We start from the raw sequence: 19,666 nt of genomic DNA, 5'->3' as shown, positions 1-19,666 counted from the left end.
TCTGATGTTACTAATTTCTTAGTAAATAGATATGTAAAGATCCAAAATTAAATTTATCTTTTTCTTAAAAATTATTAATTATTAATACATTGATAGATGCAATTCATTTTCTATAAAAATTTATTTATCTATAAAGAAATTATTAGTTTATAAGATATTGAATTATCTTTTAAACTAATAATTTTTCAATTATGTAATTTAATTTCTTTTTATAGAGAATGGAAATCTGCATTAATTAATGTATTAAAAATATATAATTCAAAATACAATAAAAAAATTCAAATTGAAAAATCACTTTCCTGGCTATTTACGAAAAAATTATTAACATCAGAATATAATACTTTCAGAAACCATTTAACATTTATCTGTAACATTTTTAATATTTTTAAAAACAAATGAGATATTGCTAATAATAAAATAAGATGATCATATCCGCAAATTGTAAGTAATATTAAAAATACAACTATTATAAGTATCTTAAAAGAAAACAGCTAAAAAATATTCATATAGCAAAAAACAGTACAAAAAGGTAAGTATGGAAAAGGTAAGTATTTTAGATTTAAGAAAACTGTTTAAAAAACTGTTTAATTCAAGATAAAAGAACTAAAAGGTAAGTATGGAAAAGGTAAGTATTTAAGGTAAGTATAAGGTAAGTATTTTAGAATTAAGGAAACTGTTTAAAAAACTATTTAATACAAGACATAAAAACTAAAAGATAAGTATGGAAAAGGTAAGTATTTAAGGTAAGTATAAGGTAAGTATCTTAGAATTAAGGAAACTGTTTAAAAAACTGTTTAATTCAAGATAGAAGAACTAAAAGGTAAGTATAGAAAAGGTAAGTATTTAAGGTAAGTATAAGGTAAGTATTTTAGAATTAAGGAAACTGTTCAAAAAACTGTTTACTACAAGATAGAAAAAATAAAAGGTAAGTATTTAACTTAAGGATGAGGTAGGTATTTTAGAATTAATAAAAATTTTTCGTGCCACCTCTTTGCATATCATATTCTCCTAATGAAAAGTCGGAATTTTGGGCGAGAAACTTTAAGAAATTGATCTCTGTCTAAAATTTTTAGTGCCACCTCTTTGCATATCATATTCTCCTGTTCAAAAGTCGGAATTTTGGGCTGGAAACTTTAAGAATTTGGTCTCTGTCTAAAAATTTTTCGTGCCACCTCTTTGCCTATCATATTCTCCTGTTCAAAAGTCGATAATTCGCACTAGTGTTTTCGATTTTTCAATTTTTCTAACAAATCTGCATGCCACCTCTTCTAAAATTATATATTCCTAATCAGTAATCGCAAAATTGACTGAAAATCCTGGCTGGCTATCCGAAAATTTTGAATCTTGAAATTTTTGGAATAATTTTCCGTTTTACCTCTTTATGTTTTATATTCTCCTTATACATCGTCGAAATTTTAGCAAAATATTTGCCAAATTTTTCGATTTTGTAACAGGAGAATATAATCATAAAGAAGGTTGCACGTATAATTTTTCCAAAATTTTCCCAATTCATAATTTTGTGCCGTTGGCAGAAATTTTCGATTGTATTTTACGATTTTGTATTAGGATAATATAATCTTATTAGAGGTATTACGCAGAAATTCTACTTACCTTTAATACTTACCTTTTATGCATATCTTTATACGTATTGACCATTGATACGTTTTTTTCAGGACCTGTATTTTCTTTTTTTTTTCAACATTTTACTTAATTCTAAATTAGTATAGCGAATTTGGTGTTTTACTTACCCTTTATATGTTGATTTCTTATTGTCTTTTGTTGTAGAATCCATTTCTTGATTAATGTTTTAAATGGGATGGTTGAGTGAAAATGTTTCTCAATTAATCAATTATATTTTTTTGTTGTTGAAATTATAATAATATTTGTGAAAAAATGTCGATGGCAATAAATAAGGATAAATATGAAGAAAATATCTAAATATATAATAAATATCAATTAAACCTGTGAAAATAAAAGTTAAAATCGAGAATTATATTCTCCTAATAGAAAATTGTAAAATTGATTGAAAATCCTGGCTGGCTATCCGAAAACTTTGAGTCTTAGAACTCCGGAAAATATTTCTTGTGTCATCTCTTTATGTATCATATTCTCTTAATGATAAATTGATATTTTAGATTGTAAAATTTTTGTCTAATTTCTTGATTTTGTAATAGGAGAATATAATCATAAAGGAGATGGCACATGAAATTTTTCGAGAATTTTCATAACTCAAAATTTTGTGCCATCGGCAAAAATTTTCGACTATATTTTACAATTCTTTATTAAGATAATATATTAGTTGAAGAAGAAACACGCGAAAATTATTTCGAATTTAATGTATTTATTTTTTATACTTACATTTTTTAAGGAATTATCGTTTTAATTATTTTTAAATCATTTCTCTTAATTCTAACATACTACTTTTGTTCCACTGTCTGAAACTTTTGTTTCGTTCGCGCACAAAGTCAAATTGAATTATATTTTTCCAAGAAAAGTCAAAATTTTTGACCAAAACTGCGTGGATTCAGGATTTTTCAAAAAATTTCTTATGATATCTCTTCACGTATCATATTCTCCTAATAAAAAATCGAAATTTAAATTCGACAAATCTACTAAAATATATATGGATTTTAAATTCTTTTAAAAATTTTGGGTACCACCGTCTGTTCTATTGATATTAATTATTATCGAAATAAATCATTTACTTACAATTATTTTATGCCTGGTCATTCCATTCCATATCAATAATATAGACCAATTGACCTTACGATCAAACTCGTGTTTTCTCTTCCATCTTTCGACCAGACTTAATTAATTCAAGATTTTTCCTTTCCTTTTTAAAATCCACCACTATCATTGAACTAAGAATTTTGTAATCGTTACATATTAAATGATATTACATTATCATCACGCTTACCTTCACGCGATATCGAAGATTCGTAACGATTGTCAATACACCATCTTTCTACACCATTACTTACGCGTGCACGCGGGACAAAGAGCGTAAATCAAGTCCAAAATCCTGGCTGGTGAGGGCAGCCTCGAGCGAAGACGATGATCGATTTTCATAGCGGTCGATTTGTACCGGAAGCCCGGTTCTCGCCACGATAACAATTATCGCTAAGTGGCGAACGATGAGAGTTGGTCGAGCGGGAATACGAAACATGGCCCTCGTACGGTCGCTATTAGTGCCTCATTAATAACGTCGCTCGGCCGTGGTACCGGTGATTTAGTGGATCGAACGTGGCGCGCGCCAACCATCCACGTTCAGCCCGAAAGAGAGAATAACGACCGACGACCACGTCAATCTCTTCCTATAAGGGAGGGGGGAAGAGGAGGGAGGGACTCGTTCTCCCTCCATAGCGGCCAGAAATTGCCGCTAACGAAGACGTTGTCGTGGGCCCTCGAACGAAAGAAAAGGCTGGGAGGAAAGGATTCCACGTCGGTGAATCAAGGCCTTTGTATTCGTTGTTACGTGCTCTCACCTCGATGGACACGTGAGGTAACAAGGAGCAAGCGGTGTCCGTTATTAGGCAGCAGGTGGCAAAATTCCTTGAACGACGTGACGGCACAGACGGTGAATTTAAGTGGAAAGCAATGCTTTGGCACTGCACGTTGACCGTGCTTTAATCAATCTTTCATCGGTGTCTAAACGAGGCTATTGGGCAGCTGGTCCTTTGTAAATAAATGAAATGGGTCGAAACAGCAGACGCTTCTCGCAAGAACCCTGTCTTGCTACTGTTTATCATGCGTGGTCGGAGATAAATCTATTAATTTGAAAGAAGAAGAAAATTGGAGAGTAAAAAGGAAAGATTTCGGACGCTTGTGAAACTCTTCTGATAACAAGAGATATTTAAATTAAAATGTCTAATATTTCCAAGAAATCTGAAATTTTTCTTAATTAATTATAGTTAAATTAAACTGTTTATATAAACTGTTTCTATATTTCAATCAATATTGAATTAATCCACAATAAAGAAAGTACTTACAAATAATCTATGAAATTTAAAAATCCTCCTATCCATCTCTCTGTATTTTCCAACAGGCAACATCTCGAAATCGATTCTCGTATCGACTCGGATTCGAGTGTAAAATTTTTAGATGCAGTTTTACCGCACCGGTTCCAGATAGCGACTACTAAAAACACATAGTATTCTTTATTTTATCTTCGCTATATATATATAGGCGCTTATACGATATCGCGGATGTATCTTCGAACACGACAGAATCGAGTTCCATCGATTCACGAGCACGATATACTCGGCTTGGTTTTGGCAGAGCGCATATATTGGTTATGCAAAACGGTCGACGCCGGAACGATGACAATTAAAGATAGGAGAGAGAGAGGGGGAGGAAGAGAGAGAGAGAGAGAGAGAGAGAGAGAGATCGATGCAAGCTTCTTGTCGATCTATGGAAAGCGGGATGGGTGGTGATTTCCGGTTTGGCATCGCGCACTGGACTCTCGACATATTCGGCATCCGGCTCTCTTGGCGGTGCTTCAGAAAACTTGCGAGACCCGTGCAACTTCGCAATGGAAAGTGTATCAATCACTCAATATCCGCGGATACGGCCTAAACTATGGGCGAGCAGCAGTTTGTTTAAGCGAAGATTTTCCTACGGCCATGTGTTCGTGGCACGGGGCCAGCTTGAAATTACTCGCGTAACTTTTAGATGAAAGAGGGAGGAGAGAGGGGTTGTAAAAATTGTCCAATTTTTTTTTTAAATATAAATGAAACGTTTCCCCCCTCACGGATGGAATGGATTTCGAGAATAAGCTCTCTCTCTCTCTGCCTTCTTTCAATTATTTTCCGAAGTTGTATTCCCCTCAATTTTAGATAAGACACGAATGCTTTCCGTTTCTCCGATAGACTTGATATAAACGATTGTATAAAATATGAATTGTAGGAAGTATCGATATGGTTGAGCAATCGTTTGTTTTTTTTTTTTTTTTTTTTTTTTTTTTTTTTTTGCGAAAATAGAAAAGTGTAATAAAGAATCGTTTAAAATAATAAAACTCGTGCAACGAGTTATTTTGCAACGAACATTCGCAAACAATTATCGAGATTCGATTTGTTTTAATCACGATAAATTCCTTTTCGATTATTATATACGTTTCAATTCAAATCTACACAACTTATTTCCAGAAACATAGTAACTGTAGTAAAAAATGATCGAGTATCGAGTATAAAAATTAATTTTCCATTTCCAAAAATCCGCCGATCCTTTCCCTCGTTCCCTCCATATTTTCACGTGAATTAAAACGGGAGCGACAGTGTTACGCGAGATTAAAGATTAAAAATTCCGAAAACGATTCGGTTCCACATTATCGGTTCAAATCGATCAATCTTCCCCGGGACCCAATATCCACACACTGTCGTAATCCACACAAAAGGATCGGGAATCGAAGCGTCCAACCATCGACCCATCCGTCCATCCTATCGAGCCTGTTTACCGCTGGTAACCCTTCAATCAGCGCGGCTGTGCCGCTTTGCACAGAGTGGCCACTCGATAATGGCGGAGTCGAGCGTGCATCCGGTTTCCACCAACCCCTCCCCCCTCCTCTCTCTCTCTCTCTCTCTCTCTCCTTCGCTCGCCCCCATCCGTGGGGGTGGTTGTTCTCGTGATTTTTACGACGCCGTCTGCGCACGAGGGTTCTCCAATTTAATTTGCATAGCCGGACGGAGGCCACTACCGTGTTTCCTTTCGTTCTCGGGGCCCAGCGCACGAAATCTCGTTTACGAGGCGGACACGTAACGCGTAATTCGTATGGATCACGGACGCATCCGCGGATCACACGACGCATTACCGCGTTCCCGCGGAATTAATCAAGCCTATCTATATTAGAAGGCATGCTCTGCGGTCAGATTAGAATCCCGAGCAATCCACCAGCTTTGGACGCGGACAACGCCTCTGTTAATGGAACATCAAGGGTTTCCCCCGATCCTGCGCGTATATAATATCTCTGCGACAAAGAGAGCTCCTTGAAACGTCCATGGACGTGGTTTTTGATAAGAATGTGAGCGGAAATTGTAATTTTCGGGGGGATGTCCCCTTGGGGGATTTGCCACGGGATTAATAAGAACTGGATTTCACCCCTTTGGGGGGATAATCGAGGATTTTCGCGTGAACCGGGAGGGGGGGGAGGGGATGAAATATCGCGAACGGTGATTAATTGTAAAAAAAATTTGAATATTTCGATTTCTAAATTCGTAAATTTGATTAAGTATGGAAATTTGGGATGCTTGGAAAATATTATACAGACTTCGAATATCCGAGGATTTTATTCGTGATATTATTCGTGAATTTTTTGAAAATGATCGATCGCTCTTGAAAGAAATTCTGAAGCATGAAGAATTTGATAGTATTAAGAGAAGTTTTTGATTTGTAATTTTTTTTTTTTTTTTTTTGGAAATTATTGTCCTTTATTCGAGTCATCGTTCTTTTTTTTTTTTTTATTCCATCCAATTATAAACTTCGCGTTCTTACGTCTGTTTTAAACCGATATAAATCACGCTTCGATATTACTTTTTGATATTCGAATTAAAAACGAACATAGGAGGAGGGGTGGAAACGCAAGTTGCGTCATGCGCGTCGGATTCGTTCGCAACGCGAATTTATATCGCTGCAGAGCTATTTTCCTGTCGTGATATTTCGAATAACGATATTGCTCGAAATCCGTGCAATCTCGTAAACAATACAAAAGAAAATTTTCAATTGAAACGCATTCACTTCTTTAATCTTCATTTAATAACGGGCTCCCTTCGAACGTTACTCGTCACGATGAGCATAATTGTTATCCATGTAAATTGTCCGTTTCTTTTTTTTTTTTTTTCTTTTTTTTTTTTTTTTGTTTTGCATCATGCGATCGATACACTCGTGCAAAAAACACTCGAGTAACAGTTATTTCACGGTAAAAACGAAAACGTCCAAGCAGTTCGATAAGCAATAACGGAATCGGTGGAGGTAGAGAGAGAAGAGAGAGAAAGAGAGAGAGAGAGAGAGAGAGAGAGAAAGTTCATAACATATCGGTAGTGCTTAAAAACAAATGGATCCGCCATACTCTCTCCTCGATGTTTACGATCGCCGACCGTAATCGTAACCGTTCGATCGATCGTAACGATTTCTAGTTAACCACACCTGATTCCGCGTGTTTCCTCGAACAAAACCAATCGCACGCGTGGATACAACTTTTCTTTCTTTTCTTTTTTTTTTTCATATATATATATATTATTATTATTATTTTCCTGGTTTTATGTTCTTTCCGATATTTATCGCCATGTGGCGAGATATAATAAATAGAAGCAACAACAACGTATCGAATAATAAATAAAAAAAAAAAAATAAAACGATAATTCTTTTCTCTGAAGAACGATGGCAAGAAATATTAATCGTGAAAGGAAGAAACACGATTGAATCGAGATGTACGAGTCGCATCATTTCGATTCTTGGTCTTGTTGGAAGAGAGGAAAATTATCGCGGAAAGGGTGGAAAGGGCGAGATTGGAATCGATTCGACGTGAAATAAAGTTAAAACTTATGCCGATTGTTAACGTTTCATTTCCGATTATCGGGACGCATAAACGGAAATTCATCCGCTAGAAACTGTTTGACCAGGTACAGAGATCGCGTTCAAACGAGACGAATAAAAACGGATAATAATAATATATCTTTGCGCGACCTATTATATTTCTTTTGACTTAACATTATAGTCTCCTCTCTCTTTTTCTCTCTCTCTCTCTCTCTCTCTTTCTCTATCTCTGTATAAATTTAACGCACGGCAGATCATTATACGAATCGCAAAAGAGCTTGGATTCTTCTTTTGATTTATACGCGATATTTCCCAGATATAAATCCGTATCGCGATGTTAATTTACGTATCGTCCCATTACGATTCTTTTGTTGGACGCACTCTTGGCCGATAATCGGATATCGGAAAATACCGTGGAAAAAAAGGAGGGAAGGCGCCCGCGCGCGTGTTCTCCGCGCAATAACTGGCGAACGACGTTTGTAATTAGGGGTTAATTCAATTCCCGTATTCCCGTGCTCCTCTTCAACGATTATAAACGAGCAACCCAAAGTACCTACCCCCCTTCCCTCTCGTATCCTTCCCTCTCGTCGATTAATCTGTTCCCCGATGGAAAACTGAACGAGAGGGTTGAAAGAATATTCGGTATAATCCAGAGGAGGAGGAGGAGGAGGGTAGAAAGAAAGGGGTTAGGTTAGTCGAAATCTCGCGTGTTGTTCTTGCCGCTTTGGTATTTGCTCGTCGATTCGAGTTAACGGGAGCGTCGTAGTGATTGGAATTACCGGGGCAAGGAGCGGAACGAATACGAAGGCCCGTAACTGTTTCCGTAGCAGAGGGTATTACAGAGGGCTTAGTACAGGATGACACCGAGGATAGGGGTAAAGGGGTGAGGAGAGATTAGAGAATCGGGACCAGAGGTCGGGGAGAGGATTGAAGGAGAGATGGAAGGAGGTGTGGTCCGGCCGAGAATCACTTCTATCAAAGACGTTCGTGATGTGAATTCCGCGAGGGATAAATTCCCTAGGCGATATATGTCCACGTTGAATTCTTCCCGTCTTCCTTTTCCCCCCAACCTTAGATCTCTTATTTTTCCGCAAACGCGGTCCATGATCTTTACGTACACCGAGGCTGACACCGATCTGCATCGTTTCTCTCCACCGTAGTTTCGTCCTCTTTTTGGATTAAAATTATTTACACCCCCGCTCACGAGTGTTGCAATGTGTTGTTGGTATACTTTAACGACGTTTAGGGGATTTTTGAGGGGGGGGAGGAGGGGGAGAAATCGGTTTACTGGAGGGTATTTGAACAGATTCGTAAATACTCTTGGTATCGTCAATATAATATCGATCAAATACTACCGACTGATAAATATTTACAAAGGAATACGAGTATTGTTGTTACAATACCGTGTTCGTTATTCTGCTTTTGTACTGCCGATGATTTTTTATTATTTTTTTTTTCTTTTTTCTTTTTTTTTTTTCACGTGACAAACCAACAAAAGTTGTTTGATTCGACGAAAAAATACGTTTGTCGTCGAATGAATTCTTTTTCTACGACTATTGTTTACCAGATAACTGTCTTTTTTGTCCCCGTAAAGTGGTTTTGCAAGCTTGAACGTATTTTCGATTGGCGAATCAAAACACTTTCGACAAATACATCCGTCACTTTTATCGGCCGACGATACTTCCTATCTTTTCGACAGTTCGCTCGCTCAGGGGGATGAATTCGTTCTCAAAGATAAACACCCCTCGGACACCCCTCCGCTTTTAATATCGTTTCTCAATTTACCTCGTAGGTGATTGATTACCTTTGTGCCCCCTCCCAACCTTCCACCCGATCGACCTCCATTCGATATCCATTAGAAAACAAAGAGTTTGAAAACCCTTTTATAACCGGTGGCCTGCCCCATTTAAATCCGTATCTTTCGACGAAAACCGGCCGATAAATAAACCGATCGCGCTCAATTACATCGTATTTCTGTCTAAGAATGAAGAGAGAAACCATTAAAACTATTCTACTCCCCTTACAGCTGTGCGCTTCCTAATAAGTAGCTCGCGCGACAAATTCACCCCCTCCCCCCTCCTCCTCGGTGGTGATCCTCGAACGATCTTCTTCTCTAACGACACCGTTAACCGTTCGAAATAAGCAACGAGCTTAAATAATAATAGCGAGGGAGGGAGTTCTATAGCCCGTGGATCGAGGACCGAGGTGGAGGAGGCGAGAGGCTTCCTCTAGTGGAAAGGGAACAACTTCCGACTCAACTTTCCATTGGTATCACATGCGTTTCGCCGGGCTAAGTTTACCTCCATCCGCTCGTGAAACGTTCGACAAATCTAGTATTTCGAGGGTTGGGGGATGGAGGATTAAAGACGAAGCCGAGTCCTCTCTCCTCCCTCCCTCCATCTCCTCCCGATTTCTCCTCGCAAATTGCCGAAATTCCCCGGGCGAACTCGCATATTTCACGTTTGATGCGCCGCGAACAAAGAGAATCGAGGGGAGGGGGAGGGGGACAGGCAGAGGGTAGAAGAGAGGGTGGTTGAATTTTCTGCTTAACGCGAAAAGGGAGGGTGGGAGGAAAGGATTAAGGAGGAGAAGGGAGTGGAGGAAATCGTGTCCTCGAAGATGTCAACTTGGAGAGCTAGCGAGTTTCGCGAGCGAAGAGGGAGGGAGGGGGAGGAGGTTTATTCGGTGACACGAAGGTGACAAATCCTCTTAACCGTTTTACAACGGTTGCATTGTCGCGTGCATACGCGCAACCAAGGGGGGACGGCCGGATATAAAAGACGTCGCGTCGGCGTTTCTTCGTTTGCTCTTTCGCGTTCGCCCTTTCCCGCGTGTTTCTCACCCCTTTTTTCACCCCCTTGTTGGTGTCGTTGCTCGCGTGACAAAGAGGCTGCGCGGGGAGGATGATGCTCCTAGTTTCGCGTAGTAGAGCGCGTTTGTTTGTTTGTTTGTTTGCTTCGTTTGTTTGCTCGTTTGTTTGCAGGCAGCCGCGGTTGAAACAAACGCAGCTTGCCGCGCTTCTTAAAGATTTCACGGGGTTGTAAACAGAGGACGAAGAGAATGTCGAATTTGAATATTATGAGGTTGATAGGAGATTTAATAAAATATTGTTATTTATTCTTAATTTTGTAAATAAATTATCGATATTTGATGTCGTAGAAGAGTATGATATTAATTATGATATTACGTTTTGCTGTCGAAGCATTATCGACTTATTCGATGAGTGATAATGAATAAAATCAACATTCATTTGGATTAAACGTTTTTTGATATTAGATAAAATGAAAGTAGAAAGGAAAGAAAAAGAAAAAGAAACAATGTTTTTAATAATAGTTTTATAATTGATAAAATTATTGCAATTTATTCCTCTACTTATATGCACGAAAGATATTCGAAATATCTCGACAATTTTAACTCGACAAATTCTGAGAGAAATTAGATAATTACTCCATGTTTTATTGTGCATAAATGCGAGAGGTCTGCACGATGTGACACCGTCAAGAGGTTAAATGTACGACCAACTTAATGCGCTACAAGTGTTCGAGTCGTAGTAGAAAGTAAGTTGCACAAGTAACTTGTGTCTGATTTATCACTTCGAGGTGTTTATAGTGTTCCGACATCTTGACACAAGGATTTAGATGTTTGCTTTCTTATTTACGTGCGCTGCTATTTTAATTTTTCGTTTTATCCAATATAAAATTTCTTTCCCAATAAATATTTTCCTTCCAATTAAAAATATCTATTTCAATATTTATTTATATTTTCAAATATTTTAAAATCCGATTTAAAAAGTTTTGCAATAAATAAAATAATCGATAATTCGTTGTCCGATCAGAAAGATATATTAGTTACGATATATATATTATTAATTAATATCTTTCTCTTATCACCGTTTCTACCTTGTATTATATATTATCGATAACTCGATTCTGTATCAATAATTCACAACGATCGATTCTTTACGAACCTAGAACTGGCCTTCTAAAAACGACGTTATTCGCTCCCTACGACCACACCCTAAACCAAATTTAATATCGAAAAATTTAAAACGCGCGAAATTTAACGCGCGTAAAACGGGGACGAAATAAATACAGGGAACAACACACTTTCCCTGCGGCCACCACCCCACGTCCCTGCAAATTTACCCTATTGTTTTTAAGCGTCGAGTCCATTCCCGTTAAAGTGTATCCGCCACGTATTCAGTTACACCCCCTCTCCCCGCGTGTACAGAATGGCGTAACTGGGTTGCAACGCGGGGTTGATTAATGAAAGATTCGAGTCGAGCGGACGCCGAGTTTATCGATACCGCGTGCCACGACCCAGAATTTATCTCGGCCCCTTCGCTTCCCCGACCGCGTGGAATTTGTCATCGTGTGAAATTACCGCGACCCGAAAATCATCGTCGATCATTTCCACGGATATCCACCGCCATCCCCCAGATGGTTATCACGGGCGGGCCGCCAGTGATCCCAGATTTATTCGCCGATCCGGTTATCACGACCCGGAATGTAACCCGTAGGGGTAGTTTTATACCCTCCCCTCTCCCCCAAAAGGCGGGGGGAAATTTATCGGCATCGATTTTTACGACTCGGAATTTATCGGTGCCGATTTCCACGACCCGGAATTTATTGGTGTTGATTTTCAGGAGGGGGCACACACAATTTATCGGCACCGGTACGAAATTCAATCGATATGTTTATCGATACCTGGCGTGGAGAATTCTCGGCCGATATCGGGCGAGAAAACCTCATAACCCGAAATTTATCGATAACGGGGCTCCTTCGATACGCGATTTCATATCGATTTTTATCGCGACGCGTTTTATCGGCCTCTCCCTTTTCGCGCCCCGAAATCCACCACCATTAATCGATCTCTGTAACAAAGAACTCGCTCTTTTCTTTTCTCTTTTTTTTTTTTTTTTTTTTTTTTTTTTTAATAATTCTTTCCACCCTGGAATTTTCGAATATCGATATATCGGGGTATATTATATCGTTTTCCACTATGGGTTAGAAATTGATCTACAATCCTAATACCACGCGTTCCACAATTCAGGAACTATTGAGTTTCATAGGAGAGAATTGAGAGAAATACTTCCATTTTCGAAGTATGTTACGGTATTCTGAAAATAAACTGTTACAGCGTTCCAAAACTATGATATTCTTGAAAATATTAGTTTCCAAATCTCGTAAGGGAAGCGCGATGATAAAAGAGAAAATCGAAATGATCATCCGAATTTCATTATTATATATTATATATTTGTATTCGAATCTTAAGTTCCAACTAGATTCAAAATTGTTCCAAGCTTTTCAAAAATTGTAATTTTCGAATTATGTCACTTTTCAACTTGTAATATCCGAGATCATTATTTCGAGATTGAACAATACGACGATATTATGCTCAATTTCTATACAATTCAAACGTCAACTCCGATTAACGCTACAATTGGCTGATTATCTCGTCAACGTATCGTTGACCAAACAAAAGCGACGATACGACTATAATGTGTTATTGTAACGGGAGACTCGTGTGCGTATCGTGCGCGCGCGCGCGCGTGTGTCGACTTCCTTCGTTTCGTAAAATCTGATCGGCACCTTCGTGTCGCAAGCGCACGACCGAACGACAGCGAGTGCTTTCACTTTCCGTCCAGATACAGATCGTGGTCTGTTGACATCCATTGATCATGACATGAATAATGAATAGATACACGGCCTGAATAATGCATATATCAACGTCGAACAACATCCAGTCCGGTGTCGGTGCATAACCGACGATCGCGATGGTATACGTTTTCGCGAGAACACGATTCGTTTGTTCGTATCTTAGAAGCTGAATGAAATCATTGTACTCGTCCAAAGATCGTTTCAATATTCGTGAAAAAAGTTTTTTCACTCACACTTCTCGATCACACATCGTGATTTTTTAAATAAATTACTGAAATTACGAGATGGAATATAAAGCGTTTCGCTCTAACAAATATAGAATTACATTCTTTCCATCGTGAGAAATATTTATTGGCTGGTTACCTCATCATCGACGATCAAAAATTTAATTCGATTAGAAATGTGGTCGAAGATTGTTGGTATAAAATGGGCATTTTGTTAAAAAGACGAGAAAGTTTCGTGTTTTGATCTTGTCATGATTTGGCGAGCAATAAATATTAGGCTTCTTCCATAGTTTACGAGGTCATGAGGAGAGGATGAGTAGACATGGGTCGACAAGGTGCCTTAGTTGCGCCGGATAGTTATAGCTATTTGCGGTCCATCGAAGTCATAATTAGTTTTCCCCGGGCAGCCTTGGTCTACCGAACCTGATAGACAGTTTTCGGGAGAATCGACCGACCGTTGGAAACACCATTTAGTTAAGAAGTGCCTTTGCTCGCGTGGAACGTCGTTTATTTTACGGCTTTGTCGAGTTTCGGGATTGCGTTAGGGCCATTAGGTTCTCGAATTTGATAAAATAAAGTAATGACGTTTATTACATGAAGGTATCAATCAATCAAGGCTTCGTAAAAGCCTCCGTAATATGCTTTTCCAAAGATCCGAGATCTAGCAATTTAATAAAAAAAACTTTCGCGCTTCCAAATTTTAAATAAAAATCTACGTAAAAGAATATTCCATTATCGAATGTTGAAACATTTGGCAAAGGAAAACAACGATACGAATCTCTTGAATATTCGTCACAAAATCAATATTTCGCGATTCCAAATTTTTTTAAACAAAAAAGAAAAAAATCTTCAACTTCTATCTTATCGAATATAATTATAGAAGACACGACCAAGTAATAGAATATCAATCACGACGGTGTCTCGTTTGTCATTGCAGGCTCGGTGAACGAGGCCGGTGTTTTCACCCTTCGTAGCAGACAGGAGGGTGGACGGCGTGCTAGAAGAACCACGACGAGCACCACCAGCACAACGGCGTCCAGCTCGACGTTGATTTCTCTGTCGGACGAGGTGGCGCAGCCCGCGGCCCTTTTAGCCCCCGAAGAGGACTTATGGTCTACCAGTTCTTCCGCTACAACCAATGTTCCAGTCACCTTAGATACAGCTGTCGCTTCGTCAAAGCCACCCTTGGAACTGGTGGTGAAACCTCACAGCAAGGTCATACTACCGTGCGAGCTGGAGGAAAATTACTCGAGGCTGCTGTTGCCCGGGGTCAGGTAATTTAACCATCTTTATCGACCAATCAAATCCGCACGAGCGGATATGACGAGATTTATCTATGCGCTTCTATGCGCGACGATGAATTTATATCGTGGAGAATATAGATCGGAGAAGTCCTAAGATTTTTCTTAGGAAATTCTATATATATATAGGGGGAAAAATAAATTTAAATATCGGGGTCGTTATATTTATCAAGCTGCGAATAATTTCGATCTGAAATTCAGGCAATTATGGAATAATCGTCGAAGATTAAATTGTATAAATTTAATTATTATGGTAAAGGTAATAACGAATAATAATTATTATTTTTTATCTGTCTGCTTTCAATTTCTTGTAATTCCATCCCACGCAGAAGAAATTTGATTGAAATTCTGTTTAAAGAAATCAATGTTATTTCACGATACAATGACAAAAGTGTTTCCACAGACTCGTTAATTAATTGAATAAACGATCTAACCATCGATCACACATTTTCCAAAGACCGAAATTTAGTTCCCCCCTCTTTCTTTTTTCGAAAAAAAATCATCGAGATCGGTGTAATCGTTGGCACACCTCCACCATGAGCTGTTTCCTCCCCGCAAACGAGAAGATTCGATTTAAAGTAGCGTCAGCAAATAGTCGAAATCGATATTGTCCCGACAAACTGAAACTCGAGAACTCTCGAGATCTATATCGAGCGTATATATCCCGAATTAATTCTCTAATTGGCACGAATTGTCTTGTTAGGAGCTACAGAATACGGCCAGCGACATGGTTGCACGAGGGAAGTCCTGTAGATATGATTACGATCAACACGAGGACAGAGATGAGCGGGACTGGACATAGATATATCGGCGACTCCATGACTGACGCGTTGCACATAGACAACGTCAGATTAGAAGACGACGGTATATGGGGTTGCAGGCTCGAGGACGACCAAGGGAAGATACTTTCCGGCAGGCCTGTGAAGCTCGTCGTCCTCGGTGAGTAAACGTTGTTACTGCATTAAATATTCAATAACGCGCGTTGTTAATTGCTAGCGATAAATGTTAAGCGGATCAACGCCAAAGTGTGTCAGGTTGGACATTAATTATTAGGGATTAAAAGAGGTCTTTGCGCCGCGTTTTGATTTGCAAATATTTAAAAATATGCTAGACAATCGTCGAAAATTTTTGTTTCTCTCTGTTGTCATCCATCCGTGCGGAAGAAGAAGTCGAAATATCCAAAGTTTCCAGCGTAATTATAATTATAATTATGCCAAATATTAATATTCATTTGCCGTTCCATGGGACAGAGAGGACTGTGAAAAAAATAATGAAGGTGGAAAAAAAAAGAAAAAGTCGGACCGAAATATAAAATTACACTTTGCGCAAACAATATCGCGTATCGGGTAAAAAATTAATACGTATTATAAAACATCAAAGCTAACCGTTTTATCGTTACGCGTAATCAATTTTCCGGGTACAACAGCCTCGTTGTAAAAACAATCAAAAACTTTAATCCCTTTCAAAACGTCACCTCTCTTCGTCGAAATACTTATTTTCCACAAAATTCAAAGTTTCAGGAATGATCAAAAATCGTATGCATATTAATCATTTGTTGCGGGGACAAGAGGCGTGACACCGCATGAATATGCATCTGTCGCAAACATTTTCTTCTCGCGCTCATTTTTTCCCATCGACGAACGAACCCGTGTCGCTCGTCTCGCGCGTCGAAACGCACGTACACACGGGATACGAAACAATGCGGCATGCGGGGAGGAAGGGTGACGACGTTTCAATCCCCTCTTCAACCCCCTCGAATCACGTTTCAAATGAACCGGCCGCCACGCGGCCCACTTTTTGTTTTTAATATCTCGCCGGTTGCTCGCGCGAAGGACAGGCCTTTCCTTTATTTCTCGCTACCACCAGCCAGACCCCTTTCTCCTGTCCGACCGTCGCGCCTCTCGTCCCCTTTATTTGTCATCCGCGCGTTTAATTTCGCTCGCGCGCTGGCCATCTCGAACGGGGCGATAATTCGTTACCCAGCCCATCTTGCATCAGAGAGATGTTCCAGAATAATGTTTTATCAACGATCCCTCGAAATCGATGATCTCGTGAGATACACGAGAAAATATTATAGATGATCGATTCGTTTGATTCGTTAACGTAAATTCGTTAAAAATCGTCGAATTTTCGTTATCATATATTGGTGAAATTTTCGAAACGAAGCATCGAAAAAGCGATTGATAAACGTTGTGATCCGTGATTGTGGAGAAATTCCACCGCCGGTTCATCGTCCGCGTATGAAAAGAGAAGGAAGCGGAACGCGACGGTTGGAAACGGTAACGTCGTTCTGCGTCTGATGGGGATAGATTTGCTCGTAGTATAAATTCGTTGAATTTACGCCCGAGGAAAAAAAAACGTTAAGAATAATGCGCGTTTTATGCGGTTGCTTTATGCCGAATTCTCCGTATTTCATCCGACGAATAGGCGGTAGAAATATATGGCCGCGGATTCCATCCGAACCGAATTCTCTCTTTCCCTCTTCCTTCCCTGTTTACCGGCGGTATTCCCGGACCAAATTCGTTTAACCGCGCTCGATAACACGCTCCCCTTGTTTTCGCACTCTTCTTTCGCGCCGGTTAAATGGGTGAATCGCGAGGAAACGGACGTCTCGCTCCTCCATCTTCCTTAGTCTCTTCCCCCTTTGCTCGACACCTGTGCTCGTAAAGTTCCTCTTCTCCACTTTTTCTCCTCCTTCCATCCCAGCCGAAATTCAATTTACCAGGTTGTTCCTCGGCAAGGACAGTCGAGGCGGTGCACACGCGTGTCTGATCGTGACAACGGGGAAGACCATCGCCGCTTAACGGTACTTGTTCCAATCGCAATCTTTCGATCCCCTTGACTTTCCTTTTAACCTCGCCCTCGATCTGTCCTTCCGCCTCTCTCTCTCTCTCCTCCTCCCTCCATCCAGACCTCGGTCCATAAGGCTGACGAGGCTGGGATAAGGTACCGGAGAGAAATCTTGTTGTCCGACGCGAGCGTGGGGAGGCATTCCACTGTCCGACCAATATCGGGGCTTTCTCCTTTATCGGGGCAGACCAGAGCCGATACTGCTCGCTTCGGTCCACCGGTCAAACTCCATCATGGAAACCACGCGAACGAAATTCGTGGCATTCCGCTTTCGTTCCACTTACGTTCACCACTCTAACCGATATTGTTTTTCCCTTCCAGCCCGCTCTCCTTCTTTCCACGGCTTCCAAGGTTTGCATTATAATGGCCATCGATTCGCGTGGATGTCAACGAAGGAACCGCTCTTTATAAGTTTCCTTTTCTTCTTCTTATTCTTCTTCTTCTATACTTTTCCCCGTTTCTTTGAGAGATTCTTTGTACAATTTCACGACGACGAGCCGACGACAATAAAACGCCGATCGAGCGGATGATGCACAACGTACAAAGCTGGTATTATTTAAACTTCCGCAAAGGGACGTCGAGGAATCAGGAGGCTTCTGAGCCGCTTGCTCGACTGTATGAATTAGAAACTCGGTTCTTTGACGGCGTAGTCAGAGTTTTTTTTTTTATTTTTATAGAAAAAAAGAAAAGTGTAGATTCAGGATGCTTTGCCTGCCTTGTTATGATGGTAAAAACGAACGAAGGGGATATATATATATATTGGAATTAATGCGAAATTTGTCCATCTTTTCCTTCTTCAAACTTAACCAATAATCAATAGAAATAACACGATAATTACGTGTCATTTGGATTAAACGAACTTTGACATCGATTGTCGAACAATTTCAATTCGTTTGAAACAAAGAGGAAACGCAATTGTATTCCACTATTCGCCCACTTCCCTCGCAATGCATTATCGCCGCTAACAACATCAATTTCATTAGACAATAAACATGGTCAAAAGGAGAGTATGCTAATGCAGAATAATGAGCAACACGAGTTAATCCTTTCCTCTCGTCGGATCACTACAAAGATTCTTCTCTGTACATAAACAAAACTCGATTCTACGAATTAAGTATCAAGAAAAATCTTCGATGTAATTCGTGCTAAAACGATACGAAAATATTTTACAAAAATATCTTTCCAACAACTTTCCTTCTACAGTCTACTTATACAAATTGTATAACTTGTTTCGTCAGATTATACCACGATTATTATTCCTTACGAACTGCGTCGCATAAACCGATTTTATCCACAAAATATAGCGAAAATATCTCGTCCAAACGTTCAACGAACGACAACAACAAAAATTCGTAAACATCGGTAAATATTCCATCCATAGCGTGTACACGCATTTCATTTACGAGCATTTACATTAAAGTACTAAAGTCAGCCACGTATATAACAGCACCGTGGAACAAAAATTACAAAATGCAAAATAGTCTGGTTCATAGGTATCTGCACGACACCATCAACAAAACCTTTGCCTTTTGGTTAATTAAACGGGGATAGCGGCGCAACTCTGCGAATTTCTATTAATCTTTCACACGCTCTCCTCTCACTTCTCACACCTTTTCAACACTTTATTACAACGACTACCACGTGGCCAACTATTTAACCAATCTCTCTCTCTCCCATTCTCTTTCACGAAATCTAATTAGGCGGGTCGGCACTGTCTCCAGGTCGGGGCGAGGACGAATTTCGAAAAGATAAAAGTATTGTTTCGGTCGTAAACCGAGCGGGAGAGGAGTTTCTTTCTCGTTCTGCCGCCCGTTCCCGGTGCGTCGGGACAAAAGGTGAAGTTTGCACTGGTGGGGTCGGCTCATTGTTCCCACCGTTGTCACCGCTCGAGAGCGGAAGCGCGACGGAGGGAACGGAGCCGAGTGTCACCGAGACGTTTACACGGTGTATTTATAACAGACTGAAAAGTATAGCAGTCAGATATGGAAGGAGGGAGGGAGGAAGGGAGGGAAGCAGCCAGTCCACCGCGCGGATAGGACTGGCTCCATTGTGCCGCGCCGCGAATTTTCGAAACCCCTCGGACCCCGCCATTGTTCCCTGGTTA

At 39.7% G+C, this 19,666-nt stretch overlaps 1 protein-coding gene across 2 annotated transcripts in view; it reads left to right on the top strand.

The window, feature by feature from the left end:
- LOC122718400 (hemicentin-2) overlaps positions 1 to 19,666 on the top strand; it is a 297,858-nt gene that overhangs the window by 130,653 nt on the left and 147,539 nt on the right. For both annotated transcript variants that reach the window (XM_043943410.1, XM_043943409.1), the window contains exons 3-4: positions 14,349 to 14,685; positions 15,416 to 15,651. In XM_043943410.1, coding sequence (XP_043799345.1) covers positions 14,349 to 14,685; positions 15,416 to 15,651 — 573 coding nt within the window. The remainder of the gene's footprint in view (positions 1 to 14,348; positions 14,686 to 15,415; positions 15,652 to 19,666) is intronic.

This window comes from Apis laboriosa, unplaced genomic scaffold, assembly GCF_014066325.1.
Source record: "Apis laboriosa isolate Shangri-la unplaced genomic scaffold, ASM1406632v1 scaffold63_cov154, whole genome shotgun sequence".
Classification (NCBI taxonomy): domain Eukaryota; kingdom Metazoa; phylum Arthropoda; class Insecta; order Hymenoptera; family Apidae; genus Apis; species Apis laboriosa.
Note: the sequence above shows the minus strand (reverse complement) of the source record. Positions and strands in the feature narration are given on the sequence as shown.